The sequence below is a fragment of the Perognathus longimembris genome, chromosome 3 (assembly GCF_023159225.1).
Source record: "Perognathus longimembris pacificus isolate PPM17 chromosome 3, ASM2315922v1, whole genome shotgun sequence".
NCBI classification, from domain to species: Eukaryota; Metazoa; Chordata; class Mammalia; order Rodentia; family Heteromyidae; genus Perognathus; species Perognathus longimembris.
In genome coordinates, this window is record NC_063163.1 from 92190785 (window position 1) to 92206859 (window position 16075).

General features: G+C 49.1%; 1 protein-coding gene across 3 annotated transcripts in view; it reads left to right on the forward strand.

The window, feature by feature from the left end:
- The first annotated feature begins 847 nt into the window (after positions 1-847).
- Osbp2 (oxysterol binding protein 2) overlaps positions 848-16075 on the forward strand; it is a 107027-nt gene continuing 91799 nt past the window's right edge. For all 3 annotated transcript variants that reach the window (XM_048343304.1, XM_048343305.1, XM_048343306.1), the window contains exons 1-2: positions 848-1461; positions 14765-14973. In XM_048343304.1, the coding sequence (XP_048199261.1) occupies positions 848-1461; positions 14765-14973 (823 nt within the window). The remainder of the gene's footprint in view (positions 1462-14764; positions 14974-16075) is intronic.

Sequence of the window (16075 nt, forward strand, 5' to 3'; positions counted from 1 at the left end):
GGGGTTTGGGTTCTGCACCTACTGCGCCTTCTTTTTGGGCTTGGGGGAGGGCTGCGAACCCACCTCAGCCAAGGAGCAGAATGTGTGTGTGTGTGTGTGTGTGTGTGTGTGTGTGTGTCCGCGTGCGCGCGCGCGCTCGTGTGGCACCCTGTGCACAGAAAATCATTCATCTTTGTTCCCCGAACGCCAGGCACTGGCTGGGCGGCCAGCAGGGGTGGTGCCCTGGTGCGCGCGGTCCCTTCCGGGTCTCCCGCCCTCCCCTCCAGTTCTGGGCGCACAGATGTGTTTCCAGGAAGCCTTCGGAGGGCCAACCTAACCTAACCAGGCACGGGGTTGCAAGTCAGATCTGCTGCTGGGACCGGGAGTGCGGGCGCCGCACGTGGGAAGCATAGCAGATGGCGGGCAACCCGGCCGCGCGCCGTAAACTATCCCGCCCGCCACGCCCCCGCCACGCCCCCGCCACGCCCACAAACAACCCCCAGAGCCCCCAAGGCCACGCCCACACACCGCGGCTCGATGGCCACGCCCACAAACCAACACAGCCCGCCCTCCACAGGCCACGCCCACAGGCCACGCGCACCCGCGCCGCGGGCCTCGCCCACAGAGCGTACCTACAGCCCCGACCACGCCTACAAACCAACTCAGTCCCGCCCGCCACGGGCCACGCCCACAGAGCGCCCCTACCGCCCAGGCCACGCCCATAAGCCTCAGCCGCGTCGGCCCCCGGCCACGCCCGCAGCCGCGCCCCTGCTCCGGCCACGCCCGCAGCCTCGCCCGCCCCCGGCCACGCCCGCAGCCGCGCCCCGCCCCCGCGCCCAGCTCGGCCGCGCTCCAGTCGGCGGACTCTATGGGGAAAGCGGCCGCTCCGAGCCGAGGCGCCGGCTGCGGCGGCCGCTCCCGCGGACTCTCGTCGCTGTTCACCGTCGTCCCCTGCCTGTCCTGCCACACGGCGGCGCCGGCCATGAGCGTTCCCACGTCCGGCTCCGGACCGGAGCCCAAGCCTGAGCCCCAGCCGGTGTGGGCACCGCAGCCCGAGCAGGTGCGAGAGCCAGTTTCCGAGTCGGTGCCCAGCTCGAAGCCCGGGCACCGACCGAGGCCTGCGCCGGGGCTGGCGGCTGGGCAGGGGTCCGAGCCGCCGGGGACGCGGCCGGGGTCCGAGCTGAGCCCGAGGCTAGGGGCCAGCGGGGCTGTCAGCAAGGCCCCGGAGCAGATGTCCCCGCCGAGGTCAGGAGTGGGGACGGCGCCCGTGCCTCTCCCCGAGCCCGGGTCGGTGACAAAACCCCTGACACCAGGACAGGTGAAGACTCCGCTTGGGGTTCCAGGGCTGGGGTCTGGCAGCGTCCCAATGGCCTCGCCGCCCCTCGACAGCTACAAGGGCTGGCTCCTCAAGTGGACCAACTACCTGAAGGGCTACCAGCGCCGCTGGTTCGTGCTCGGCAATGGCCTGCTGTCCTACTACAGGTATGGAAGGGCCGAGGGGCCACGTCTGAGGTTGGAGGGTGGCAAAGCCTCCGTGATACTGAGAGGTGCCATCACCCCATCTAGGGATGTGTGGAAACCTGGACGCCCCTGGTAGGCCGAAGGTGGGGTGGGGGGCTGATCTCCTGTAAGGGTGGAAATGACCCCTGACAAGCTTAGATTTATTTAAAGGGAGAGTGGAGAGGAGGAACAAGAGAGTGACCCAGGGCCTCAGTCTCTCGCTGGTCTTGGCCATTGGGACAGCTAGCTAGCTAGCCTTACCCCTGGCCCCCAAGTCACTGGTTGAGGAGCTAAGGTCGTTGTGCTAGGGATTGGGGATGGGTTCAGCCACAGTGCTCAGAGCCCGCTCCTGGGAAGGGCTGACGTCAAGCTTCTCAGGTAGTCAGTCACTGGGCTTTGCTCTCGCTTCTTCTGATACCTGCTGGTTCTCAGGTCTGGCTGTGACCCACAGATAACTGTCACACAGCTCCATCTCTTCTAGAACCCATTTTGATGTTTTGGGGGGAGAATCAGGAAGTGCTTTGCTATCAACTCTCCTCCTAGAAGTGCTCAGGATTGAGAGTTACAGTCCCTGACATGGCTAACAGTCTCCTCACTGAGTCTGGTGAAGAGGGGGCACCTGCAGGCTTCCTTCCTTTTGTACTGGCTGTTCCCTGGCTATCTTTTCTGAATGTGTTTTTTGTTTTGTGCTACTACTAGGACTTGAACTCAGGGCCTGGAACTATCCCTTAACTTTTTCACTCAGGGATGGCTCGCTACCACTTGGGCCACTTCCAGCTTTTTGGTGGCTCATTGGAGATTAAGAGTCTCAGATGCTTTTTCTGCCCAGGCTGTCTTTGAACTGTGATCCTCAGATCTCAACCTCATGACTAGGGAGGATTACTTGCATGAGCCACCAGTGCCAGCTTTTCCTGGGAGTGGCCAATTGAAGCTTGGCAATCTCAGATCACTGGAGACGAATAGTTCAGAAACCTGAGGTTGCAGCAGGATTCTTAGAGGGCTTGTTAAGACCGAGAGCTGGGCCTCTGGATTGAGGTTCTCAAGAAGGGCCCTGGTGAAAGGTACCACAATATGACTTTTCTAACAAGTTCCTAGGTGAGGCCCACCATGATGGTCCCTGATCACACTCTGAGCAGCTCTACTTCATCTGCAAATGGTTTTTAGGTCACTTGGCTCACTTCACCTGGCCAACAGGTTTATATGGTCCTTTGGGGGCACAGCTCGCTGCTCTAGAGGATGTTCACTCTATGACAGTGCTGGTAGAAAGAGAATATGATGTGTTTCTAAGACATCGTTCTCATATAGTATCATAATGGGCCTTTGACAGCTGCACTAGAAATACAACATAGAAAACATTGTCATTAGTTAAGAGACTGAGCAAAAAGAGATCCTTTTCCAAATGGTGTTTTCTTTTTAAATCTCTTTTCCCATTATCTGTTTGTTATGTAAATATTTTAACCTTCAAGACATACCTTGACTGGGAGCTTTGGGGAGTTACTGGTTCACTCTTTTCTTGAAGGCGAAGGACTTGATACACAGGACATGCAGCTGTGGCACCCATGCTCCATTTTCTGTTGCAATCATTTATTTCATCCTCACCGGTTTTGGTGTCCTCTGATTGCACAGATGAGATCTGAAGTTAGAGAGGTGAACATGTTGTCATCCAGTCACCAGCCCAGTAGCCAATGGAAGGAGATTCGGATCCAAACTCCTCCTCCTCCCCCTCTTCCTCCTCCTTTTGCCAGTCCTGGGGCTTGGACTCAGGGCCTGAGCACTGTCCCTGGCTTCTTTTCTTTTTCTCAAGGCTAGCACTCTGCCACTTGAGCCACAGCTCCACTTCTGGCCTTTTTTTTTTCTGAGGAATTGAACCCAGGGCTTCATGTATACAAGGCAAGCACTCTTGCCACTAGGCCATATTCCCAGCCTCATCCAAACTTCTTCAACCCAGTTATTTTTTTCCCTGATGTTAATGGAGTTTGAACTTAGAACCTTGCTCTTGCTAAGCACATGCTCTACTACTTGAGCCATCCTTCCTGACCTTTTTGCTTTAGTTTGGTTGGGATCTTATGCTTTTTCTCAGGTCTGTCCTCAGCCTACAATCCTCCTACTTCTTGCCTCTCCAGTAGCTGAGATTATAGGTGTGAACCACAATGCCCAGTGGACTCAGGCTTCTTGCATGAGCTCAACTCAAAAGCTAGCTTTTATAGCAACTGTGTACTATGAGGTATTGCAGTCTTGACAGAACTTCAGGGACCATTTTGATAAAATGGTCCCTGAATATGTGATGTTGAATGTGCAAGTTTTCAAGAGCTGGTCTCAGATCCATCAACATTGTCTGCTTACCCTGGAGTTCAGCATTTTTGTGTCTATATTTCTCAGGTCCTCACTAAACTGTAGAGGGCAAGGTAATGTTTATGAGCTGTGGCCCCACAGTGACAGACTTGCCCCACGGTTTTTTTGTTTTATCTTGTTTTCATTGGAAGAGCAAAGATGTCCTATTTTCTATTAACTCTGTATAAGCGGTTGGTGTTAGAAGGTAATCTCAAGTATGCAGATTCTCTGGGTAACTAAGAGAAATTCTTCCTGCTATCTGATAACATAGTGGAGATAATGCCAGTTGGGGGAAGGAGTGGGAAGTCGTTGCTCGTGTGTGTGCCCACACAGACCAGGGCTTGATTTCTGGATAGTTCTAGATTCCAAAGTAGGTATAATTGCTGCCCTGATTCACCTACCTGGGTTTGAAATGCAGGGCCTCACACTTGATAGACAGGAGCTCTACCACTTGATCCATATGCTTAGCAATTTCTGCTTTAGTTATTTTGGGGGGATAGGGTCTTGTGTTTTTGCCTGGACCAACCTGGGTTAAGATTCTCCTATTAACACCTCCCATGTAGCTGGGATTACAGGTCACCACCTTGCCTGACTCTCACTGTTGTATCAAACTCTTTATCATATGTCTATTCAGATACCAACAAAGGAATGTGTTTTTACCTTCTATGATTTGGCTGTTGACTCCCATTTTAAACATTTTATCCCTAGTTCTTGTCTCAGAGAGACAAGAGTCTCTGTTCTCAGTTCTTGTCTCAGTAGATAAGAGTCTCACAGTTTCCTGCCTGACTGGCTAGGGACTTCCTCCGATCTCCATCTCCTGAGCATCTAGAATTATAGGCATGAGCCACCAGTTCCCAGCCTGAAACAGAATCTTCAAAAGTGTTAGCTTAAGCAAGTTCTTGTGGAGTGCCCCAAACACAACCTCCACATTAAAAACAAAATGGATTATGTTGGGCAAAATTCTTTCTTGTATTCCAGCAGTTTGTTTAGTGGCCTTTTATATGACACTTGTTACCTAGGGGAGTGTTTTCAAACAGGACCATTTGTCTTAATTTGTTTAGGCTGAAGAATGTTTAATGATGACTACACGTTAACAAGAAAGACCGTAAAGAAATTAGTCTATGTCTTAAAAGGCTACTGTTAAGTAAAAGAAAAAAATGTTTTGAAGTATTGGGATTTGAACTCTGGGCCTTGTGTTTGATTTGCTTGCTGGACTGATATTTTACCACTTGAGCCATGCCTTTAGCTTGGCTTTTTTTCTGGTTATCTTGGAGATGGAGTCTTGAAGATGGTTCTGCCTGGTCTGGTTTTGAACCTGGATCCTGAAGATTGCAGCCTCCTGTGTAGTTAGGATTACAGGTGTGAGTGAAAGTAAACATTAAATTCCATGGCTGAGGAAGACCACTGCATACTTCATGACAAGGCTCCATTTTGGGGTGGGGTCAGGTAGCAAAAGATGACACACCAGGATATATTTGCCTCTGGATGTATTTGTTCCCCTAGTGAACTCCTCTCTCTGAATACTGGGCACCAAGAAATATTGTAATGTTTTCTCATGTCAGGATGGAGGAGGAAAGAATCCCCATTGCAACATATCCAGATGTGAAGTTGAACATGCATATCTGTAGGGTCATGCATTGGGGTCCCCACAGAAGATGGCCTTATTTATTTGCAGCTTTTCGCTGCTTAGTTTGGAGATTTATTCTTGTGGACTTCTCTGTCTGGGCTGGCCTCAAGCCATGGTCCTCCAGATCTCAGCATCCTGAGTAGCAAGGATTGCAGATGATAGCCTTCGCCACCTGGCTTGGATTCAGCTTTATTTTTTGAGATATATCACTTAGTGTTTCATAGTAGACCATTTGAGGAGGCCATTAGAAAGATGTACAGGTTGGTAATGGATAGACACTTGTTTCAAGTACATTTCCTATTGTGAAGCACAGGACTGCTGCAGAGGGAATGGATATGGAGGAGCAGTGGGCATGCCAACATTCTCCGTAAGCTCTGGTGATATGGATTGTAATTTTCTTCACAAATCCTGCTCCTCCTCCTAACTTTTCCTCTTTACACGAATAGCTGAAGACCTCTGAGTCATGGTTGCTACCTCCTCCCTCCCTCCCCCCACATCAGATGGGGTCCCTTCTCCTCGGCATGACGTCACACTGTGGTAGTCTGCCTTCTGTGGCACTGGAGTCCTAGCTTCCAGCTGCTGCTCTGGACAGTGCATCCATTCCATGGTGCTGGCTACCCCAGGCCATTGGCGGTGGAGTTGTCTCATGTGTGTGAGGATTCAGGTTCAACAGTTGATCTCCTGGGTACACACATCCCCTCCATTGAATTCCTCCTGTTTGAAATACCTGTAGTGGCCCCTGACTGCTCCAAAGACTATGTCTTCATGTCTTCTTCCTCAGGGACTTTACAGGATGTATATGCACGCACATGCACACACACACATACACACATGTATATGTATATGTGTGTATGTAGGCATCTCTGCAGTTTTATGCCCGAAGACATTATAGTTAAGTTCATCTTTGTATTCTTAGAGTCTAGTATGGTGCTGGGCTACTAAAACACCTTTTAGTGCTCACTGTGCTAGAGTGAATGAATGGGTGGTAATTGCCCATGAGCTGATGGGATTTTTTTTAGCTGCTAAGTGTGTTTGTGCCAAGCTTGGAATTTTTTCTTAGTTTCTCTTCAATTTCAAAAAAATGCTTATTGAATATGCAGAAACTAGAACTAAAATACACCAGGACATGATAAATTATACGGGACTTTAGACATTCACACACAGTGAGACTAAAGGATATTCTTAGGAGAGGAACACAAAGGTACAATGCCTGTGTGCTTCTAATCATATGAAGTAATATTTATTGAATTCTAGGAAGTGGAAACAAGAGGTTTTGTTTTCTTTCTGTTTATCTTTGGGAGGGGAAGGAGAGGCACAGAAACGAAGAGACAGAGGATGAACAAATGCAACAGTGATACTCACTAGACACTATGTTGAAAATGAACTATACAACTGTGGGTGGAGATGAAGGGGAAAAAACTGGGAGAGAGCAAGGGAAGGGATGACATTTTGCAAAAAGAAATGTGCTCATTATCTAACTTATGTAATTGTAACCCCTCTGTACATCATCTTTATCATAGAAAAGAAAAAAACTTGTTTACTGAAATAAGATTGAGATGTTTCAAGGGAGATTGCAGGTTTAACTCAGGAATTGCAGAAAAGTGAGAGGTAGACAATATGGATATAATCTGGGTTGCGATGGGCTCCTTCATGATCCAGTAGCTGATTTCCACGGTCCCTGTTTGGATTTCCAGAGCATTGCAAGTGTCTACCTACCATGATTAACATGTTGTAAAGTTGGCAGTGGTGTGAGGAGAGGAGAATAAACTTTTTAAAATGGTTTATTGTGATCTTATAGGTCTTTGAAATGCCTGTCTTGGGCTGGGAATGTGGCTTAGTGGTAGAGTGCTTGCCTAACATACATGAAGCCCTGGGTTCTATTCCTCAGTACCACATACACAGAAAAAGCCAGAAGTGGCATGGTGACTCAAGTGGTAGAAGCTTAGAGACAGGGCCCAGGCCCTGAGTTGAAGGCTCAGGAGAGGCAAAAAAAAATATCACTCCCCCAAACAAACAAAACACTCCATTTTGTGTCTGATGGCTTGTGCGTTTCATGTACAAGACCCCATGAGAAGCAGGTGTCAAATGGAAGATGAGCTCTCTATGCTATAGGACTTGCCATCTGGGGGGTACTCAATAGAAGTCTGACATGATTTCCAGTTCAGTTTTAGGGAAGGAGTTCCAGCCTTGCCAATCTTCTTATATAGAGGAAGAAGTGGAAGCTTGCGGACAACACTGGGGGTGGGTGGGAATTGCAGCCCTCTGAGTCTGTACATGCAAGGTGCCTACCCACGTCACATCCTCACTCGGGGCTTGGGCTGAAGATACCAGCTCTGCATTGCTATATGAGGCCACATATAATTGTTTCCACAAGTATACTTTTTATCTACCCCCCCTCTTTGTGTGGTACTAGGTGCCAGAGCTCAGATCCTCATGCTTGCTCTACAACTTAAGCCCCACTCCAAGTTCTTTTGCTTTTAACTGTTTTGTTGTTGCTGCTTTTTAGATAGGGTCTTTTGCTCTGATTCAAGCAGGCTTTAGACCAAGATGCTCCTATCTCCTCCTCCGTAGTAGCTGGGACTACAGGTATGAACCACCATACCTGGCTTGTCTTTGAAAAATAAGAAATTGATTTTTTTTTGTTCAGGTTGGTCTCAACCTTGATCCTCCTGCCTCTGCTTCCTGAGTAGTTGGGATTATAGCCATGCATACCTATGTTTTATGACAACCAAAGGCACTGGGTACCCTTGCCACATGGGTCTCCCTGCTCCCCAATATTTTTGTGCCATTGGTGGAATGTTGCATGTGAATTCTTCAGCTGCTGCAGAACCCGAGCCTTGTGGCAGTGTGGGATGGAGATGATAGGGCTGGTTAACTCAGGGTTTCCTGCTGAATACTCTGGAATGCTTGTGACCATGAGCATGTATTAACCTCACATATATCACTTATTGGATTTCCTGCAGTGCCAGCACCATGCAAGGCACTGTGAGTGACAGCCCTGTGTGTCACTCTCCAATCACTGCCAGGGGACAGAAGGGTGGAAGTGCTCCAGCACGTAGGAAGACATCAGTAGGTTTAGGCCAACTGCCTTGGGAATTCCCAGGGGGCTTAGGACTACAGCATGTGGCTTTCACTCCTTCCAGAGCCTTCTGGGATATCGTTGGCAAGCCATCCCCATAAAGATAGACAGGTCTGTGAGCTGGGCATGGTGGTGAACACTTGTTATCTTAGTACTTGGGAGGGAGAGGGGGGAGGATAATGAATTCAAGGCTAGTTTGGGCTACATAGGAAGACTGCTCAGTGAGAGAGAAAAAGAGAAAGAAAAGGAAAGAGAGGAGGAGGAAGAAGGGAAGAAGGGAGTGGAAAGGGAGAGAAGGAAAGAAAATAAAGGAAGAAAAGGAAGGAAGGGAAGAAAGGAGGAAGATGAATGAATGAAGGGAAGGAAGGAAGGGATGTGAGTTTCATTAGAAGATAGGCGTCTGGCTAACACTGGTGGCTCACACCTGGCTACTCAGGAGGCTGAGATCTGAGGATCATGGTTCAAAGCCAGCCTGGACAGGAAAGTCTGTGAGATTCTTATCGCCAATTAACGACCAGAAAACTGGAAGTGGAGCTGTGGCTCAAAGTGGTAGAGTACTACTCTTGAGCACAAAAGCCCAGGCCCTGAGTTCAAGCCCCACAACCGACCACCACCACCAACAAAAAAATGATCAGTGGGACACTGACATGTCAGGAGGAGCTGGTAAGACACTCCCTGCACAAGATGGTGACTGCCAGCTCCACAAGTGCTAACTCGCATGCAAGGTGTTACAACTGAAATGTGGCTTCAGCACAGAGAACAAAGGGGCATGGCCTCCTTGATATATGACTGTTAGGTTGGGGGGGGTGGACAGTAGAGACCAGGTCTGCAAAACAACAAACATCTTTTCAAATGGTATTTCCACATGTTTGGGTCAGCAACTTTACATTATGTATCTAAAACCAAACAACTACTAAACATAAAAAGGTCTAGAATAGAACTATCAGTGGAGCACAATAGCTCAACAGCTATGTACACATGATCATATAAGACGAGGATAATAAAAAACAACTCCAAGAGAAGGACACAGGAGGATTCTATTGTTGACATTACCTTTTAAAGTTCTAGGTGAACTTCCTTTGGTGTACCCTACATGGTTACTGTATATGATTCGGGTACACTGGATATTGTATATATGCCTACCTGATCCAGAGAAAGAGAAACGAGGGTGTAAGATATCACAAGAAATGTACTCACTGCCTTCTTATGTAACTGTACCCCTTTTGCACAACACCTTGTCAATAAAATTTAATAATAATAATAAAAAAAAAGAAATGTGGCTTCAGGAGACTCTGCCGAGCACGCCCGGGGAATGCGTTGGCACTGAGTTTTGTAGTCACGCTGGGCACTGCTGGTTCTTGATGTGCTGTTTTCCCACCTCTTGCCATCATTAAGAGTTCTCTGAGTTCTGATCACTTGGCCGTGCCATGCTTTTGATCACGTGGCCAGTCAGTGCAGCTCCGCCCATTCAACAGATTGAACAATCTCCATGTACACCATGTCATCTGCACTGCTGGACCGTTGCCTGGACCCAAGAAAGAGGCAGATGGCATTGCTGAGCTCCCATAGTACACGGCCAGCTTGTGTGTCCTTTTTATTCTTCCCTGGCAGTACTAGAGTCGGAACCTGGATTTGAACTCAGGGCCTTGAGCTTGCTAGGCTGGCACAATATCACTAAGCCATACCTCAGATTTCAGCCTCCTGAGTAGCTAGGATTACAGGTGTGAGCCACTGGTGCCTAGCTTTGTTACTGAGTTTTTAAGCTAAATATCACGGGTGGGAAAGCGCCGAGGTCACGAGAACATCCTGTAGGTTGTGGCTGCAGCTGCAGAGATTTTGTGATTTAATCAACCAGTCTGCTCTGGAATCCTGACTTGTTCTGTGTAGGAGAATCTCAATGCACAGGCCCACGACTGAGCTCAGAATAGATCCAGCCTGTGCCCTGGGGACCTGCCTCCTTTCAGTCTCACCTTAGACACAGCATGGACTGCTTCACTCCCGGCCCAGCTCCCTGACACTCTGGGGGCCCCTCTGCCACTGGCCATTCAGCATTGCTGTTTATCATGGCCACAGGTGAGGACAACTCAAAACACAATACTCGGAGATTTTAATTATGGAAATTGGAGGTGTTGTGTAATGAACCCCTTGTTTCTGTCCTTCTAAAGGAAGAGAGGGTGTGGCTGAAGGGCATTAAAGGAGAATGTTGACAAGCTTGAAGGAAGTTTTTGGCAATCCGTATGGTTTCTTAAGAATCCATTTAGGTGCTGGCATCAGTGACTCACACCTGTATTCCTGGCTGCTCAAGAGGCTGAGATCTGAAGATCAAGGTTCTAAGCCAGACTGGGGAAGGAAAATCCACGAGACTCAACTCCTGTTAACCACCAGAAAGCCAGAATTGGAGCTGTGGTTCAAATGGTAGCGTTGAGTGAAAAAGCTCAGGGACAGTTCAAGGCCAAGTACTGGCATATGTGTGCGTGCCAGCACATGCACGCGCATACCCCCCCCCCCCACATGCACACATACACACTCATAGGCCAAGGTAAAATGCTAAGGTGCAGATATCATCAGTAGATACTTGAATAAATAAGCAATAGCTAAGCAATGATGCAATTGTTTCCTTGTCTTTTCTAGGTGTGTGGCGGGGAGTGGGGGGGTGCAGGCTCTGGAGCCTGGTACTCTGGGCCTGGGTACTGTCCCTGAGCTTTTGTGCTCAAGGCTAGCGCTCCTCCCCCATGGCTGGCTCTGCAGGGGGCTCTGCTGTTCTGGAAGTACAGAGAGGGGACTGATGGGCTTTCTGTGAGGGATGCTGGAGAGTGTGGTGCTGTACTCTAGGCATGGGAACTGGCTGGGGCTGGAGCTGGATTGCCTCCCAGGCTTGGTCTAACTGGCATGCATGACTTCCCTCAGCAGCATGTGGCCTCAGAGCTTGTCCCATGGATTAGGTTTGAGCTGTACAAGGACAAGACAAGGCCAGCACTGTGTCCAGTATTCTAGATCTAGTTTTTGCATATGAGCTTGGCTTACCTCACTTAACACGATGTGTTCTAGGTCTATCCATTTCAGATAGAACATTCTTGATAAATATTTGCCCAACAAACCAATGTCTGCTCCCTTCACCAACACAGCTAGAAGCTGCACCCATTCAAATGCTGCACTTTTGTAAGTTCCTGTCATTCTGTTAGGGTCAAACATTCACATCAATGTAAATTGTAGGAACAAGAGAACAGCGTGTGTGTGTGTGTGTGTGTGTGTGTGTTTGAATTTTCACTTTCTAAATGACATCAGAACTGTCCTTGTCAGGCAGTCTTTATTTAGCATTTCTCCAGGGGAATCTTCAGTGGCAATGAAGGAGGCCAGATGCCAAGTGAAATGGTGTCAAGCCTCTCAGTGACAGGGAAACGGGCACACAGAGGCAGCTTCTGTGGGATGGGCACTGCCTGGCACTTGTGATGTTGGGCACTTTCCAAATGGCACCGCCTGACCAACTGTCATGGCTTTTGAGTGTATAGATGACACCCAGGGCAAGCTGGAAAACAGCAGAGGGGCCCAGCGAGTGAGGGCGAGTGCATGGCTCCGAACTAGTGACCTGATCCCCACCATCTCCACTTGCATTCCATTTATCTATAGAAACTTCTGGAACTCTTGCCCTTCTCTCTCTTTCTTTCTTTCTTTCTTTCTTCCTTCCTTCCTTCCTTCCTTTCTTTCTTTCTTTCTTTCTTTCTTTCTTTTTCTTCCTCCTTCCCTCCCTCCCTCCCTCCCTCCCTCCCTCCCTCCCTCCCTCCCTCCTTCCCTCCCTCCCTCCCTCCCGCCCTTCCTTCCTCATTAGTCTTAGGGCTTTAACTCTGGGCCTGGGCACTGTCCCTGAGCTCTTCAGCTCTACCACTTGAGCCATAGTACCACTTCCGGTTTTCTGGTGGTTAATTGGAGAAAAAGAGTCTCATGGACTTTCTTAACTGGGCTGGCTTTGAACTATGATCCTCAGACCTCAGTTTCCTGAGCAGCTGTGATTATAGGCCCAAGCCACTGGCACCTGGCTTGTTGATCTTTTCTGAGCTCAGAAGGCCCTCTGTTTTGGTTTTAGGATGAGTCTAAATCCTTAAAGTAGCCTGCTAGGTACTGCATAGGGTCACTGCCTGCTTCTCTAGTCTCAGTTTTTTTCTCTGTCTCTCACCTTCCTTCCTTCCTTCCTTCCTTCCTTCCTTCCTTCCTTCCTTCCTTCCTTCCTTCCTTCCTTCTTTCCTTCCTTCCTTCCTTCCCTTTTGCCAGCACTAGAATTTGAACTCAGGACCTTGTGACTGTGTACTCTCACCTCACTTTTTTTTTGTGGCTTACGGCTGGTGCTCTACCAATTGAGTCACACCTCCACTTCCAGCTTCTCATTGGCTAATTAGAGATGAGTCTCACAGACTTTATTGCTCCAGCTGCCTTTGAACCACAATCCTCAGATCTTGGCACCCTTCGTAGCTGGGATTACAGGTCTGAGCAACCAGTGCCTGGATTTTACTTTTCTCTCATCTACTCCCTCGCTCTCAGAGCTTGAGTCCTGGAATTTTTTTTTCTAGTCTCCTGTAGAACACAGCCCATGCCCTTCTTCTTAGTGTCATTTATGGCCTATCATTCTACTATTTAGCACTTGAACAAATCACCAGCCTCAAATGGCCCTAAATCTAAGGCATGGAGCGTCCCCCTGGCAGGCAGTTCTACCTGAACAATGCCAGTTATACAAATGAGAGCGAGTTTCCTATCACCAAAGTGCCAGCACTTAGGACCTGGCCATTTTCTCTAAGGAATGTAACCAATGCAGAAGGGAGGATAAGCAGGCAAACCACTGTTCAAAGAAAGATAAATGTCTCATAGGGAGTGAAGTCATTTGGCTTCAAAACTGGTAGAGGAAACTGGGCGCTGGTGGCTTAGGCCCAGTTGAGGTCTGAGGATCACAGTTCAAAGTCAGCCTAGGCAGAAAAGGGCATGGGATTCTTATGTCCCATTAACCACAAAAAGCCAGAAGTAGAGCTGTGGCCCTAGTGATAGAGCACTAGCCTTGAGGAAAAAAGCTCAGAGACAGTACCCAGGCTCAGAGTTCAAGTCCCCAGCCCCGCAAACAACAAAACACTGGTAGAGGAAGCAAGAAAAATGAGAGGTAATGAAGAGGCAGGGAACATCAATAAGAATCTAAGGGCTGTGGAAAATTGCCGTTGAACTCATGCCCTGCTCTTTCCAGCGCTGTCTGTGGAAAGAGACTTGGTGTTGGGTGGGGTTACTGGTGTTTCCTTCAGCTCAGGGATTAAGTAGAGCCAGTCCTGGTGGTTGGTTCTGGCTTTTCAGACACTACTCACAGGTAGAAGTGGTGCACACTTGGGTCTCTGTCACTTCCTGTTATGTTGATACCATTAGTTCCTTAATCTTTCACTTCCCAAAGGGGTTGGAGGTTGATTCCTTGTGAGATAGCACTGTACTAGCCAGGGCCTTCAGTTCATCCATTGTGGAGCCCAAGAAGGGTACCATCCTTGCTCTGTGATGTTCCCCCCCCTCCCTCCCCTCCTTTACCCTCTACCAATACTAGGATTTGGACTGAGGGCTTCACATTTGCTTGGCTGGCTTATTGGGCTGGTACTCTACCACTTGAGCCACACCTCCAGCCCAGCATTTGGCTGCTTGTTTTGGAGATGGAGTCTTGTGGACTCTGCCTATGTTGGCTTTGGACCACGAACCTCTGGATCTCAACCTCCTGAGTAGCTAGGATGGTGGGTATGAGTCCCTGGTGTCCAGCCTCTGTGGATCTCTTGATGTCCCAGAAGGATGACGTCAGGGATGATGGCGTCCCCAGGTTGCTCGGAGTAGGAGGTGCTTCTGAATCTACCCCCTTGGGCTCTGGGCTTCCAATCTCTGTTTTAGTGGCAGAATCTCACCCTGCTCTGATTCCATGGTTCTGAGAGCTAGTGGAAAGAGTCTGAGGCCTGTTCTGCCTTCTGGGACCCTGGAAGTTATGTATTCTCCATGTTTACAAGGACTCAAACCATACCAGGGGCCCTGCATGTGGCCTTCTACCTCTCCCCATGATGGGCAGACTCGGCCTCAGAGTCCTCCTAAGCCATGACAGCCCGGACAGGGCAATCCTGACAGGCCTTGCCTTCCAACAGTGACTCCAGGGCCTCTCCCAGCCCCGAGATCCTGAGGTCCTGCAAAATTGCCTTCATCTGTGGCATTGGAGTCCGGGAGTCTCACCTACTTTCTCCTGACTATGGCAGGAACCAGGGGGAAATGGCCCACACCTGCCGCGGCACCATCAACCTGGCCACCACACAGATCGACACGGAGGACTCCTGTGGGATCTTGCTGGTCAGTGGAGCGAGGAACTACCACCTGAAGGCCAGCTCGGAGGTGGACCGGCAGCAGTGGATCACCACCCTGGAGCTGGCCAAGGCCAAGGCAGTTCGCATGATGAAGGCACATTCAGGTAGCGGGGCTCCGCACAGCCAGAGTACATGACTGGGGCTATGAGTCTAGAGTGATTGGGAACAGAAAGCGTTTGGGGGGCAATAGGGAGCCACACCAGAAGGTCAAGTGCATGTTTCCCTCCCACTCAGCTCGGAAGGTCCTTAGCAGTCAAACATCAGCCTGCCACAGCAGTCACGGCTGGCCGTACCCTGGGGACCGGAGGGTGGCAGCGGCGGGGGCTGTGGGTGCCTTGCTTTGGATGAGTCTGGTCACTGGGACTTGGGTGCTGCGGGGGCTGTGGTTCAGAAGCAGGGGTCCAGGCTAGGAGTCCCGGGTGGGGCAACTGTGACTCCAGCCTGACTCTGCCCAGTGGCCGCTGTGGAGATTGAACAGTGGTCAGCCAGAGCTGTTGCCTCTGCTGCATGGGAAGTCAGCCCCTATGTGCTGAGCAGGCATGCTATTTGAACAAAGGTGTCCATTATTTTCCTTTACTTTGGTTTAGTTTGGAAACAGGGTCTATGTAGCTCAGACTGCCCTGGAACTAGATAGCCCAAGCTGGCCTCCTTTCAATCCTTTCACAAGTGCTGAGATTACAGGCATATACCACTATGCCCGGCAACATATTTGTTTTTCAATCTATAAATTTTTATATGATTTATAAATCAATGGCTCCAAAAGTCTATGAATAAAGACTTTGAGTCAAATCCTAGTTACCCACCTCACTCTCTCACCAAGAGGCAAACAAAAGTATCAGTAATAGGTGTTTTTATAAATATGTCCAAACTGGTTTAACTTCATATTATTTTGCTAGTACCAGGACTTGAACTCAAGGCCATTCCCCTTACCTGCTCACAGCTAGCTCTGTACCACGTGAGCCCTGCCTCCAGCCTGAGGCACTCCTTAAAAAAAGATGAAGCACGCTACCTTGCTCTTTTTATGTAGCAGTAAATCTTAATTTTTTTTCTTTAACCTTTTTTTTTTACAGCAATATGATTTTTCATTGATGGTTGTGTCAGAAATTTAGCCTGTAGCCTGTTGAGGAGAATTTAGGTTATTTCATTTCTTTTTAAATGTTTCTATTTCTATTCATTACAACACTGTGCTGCTACAGATAACTTTGC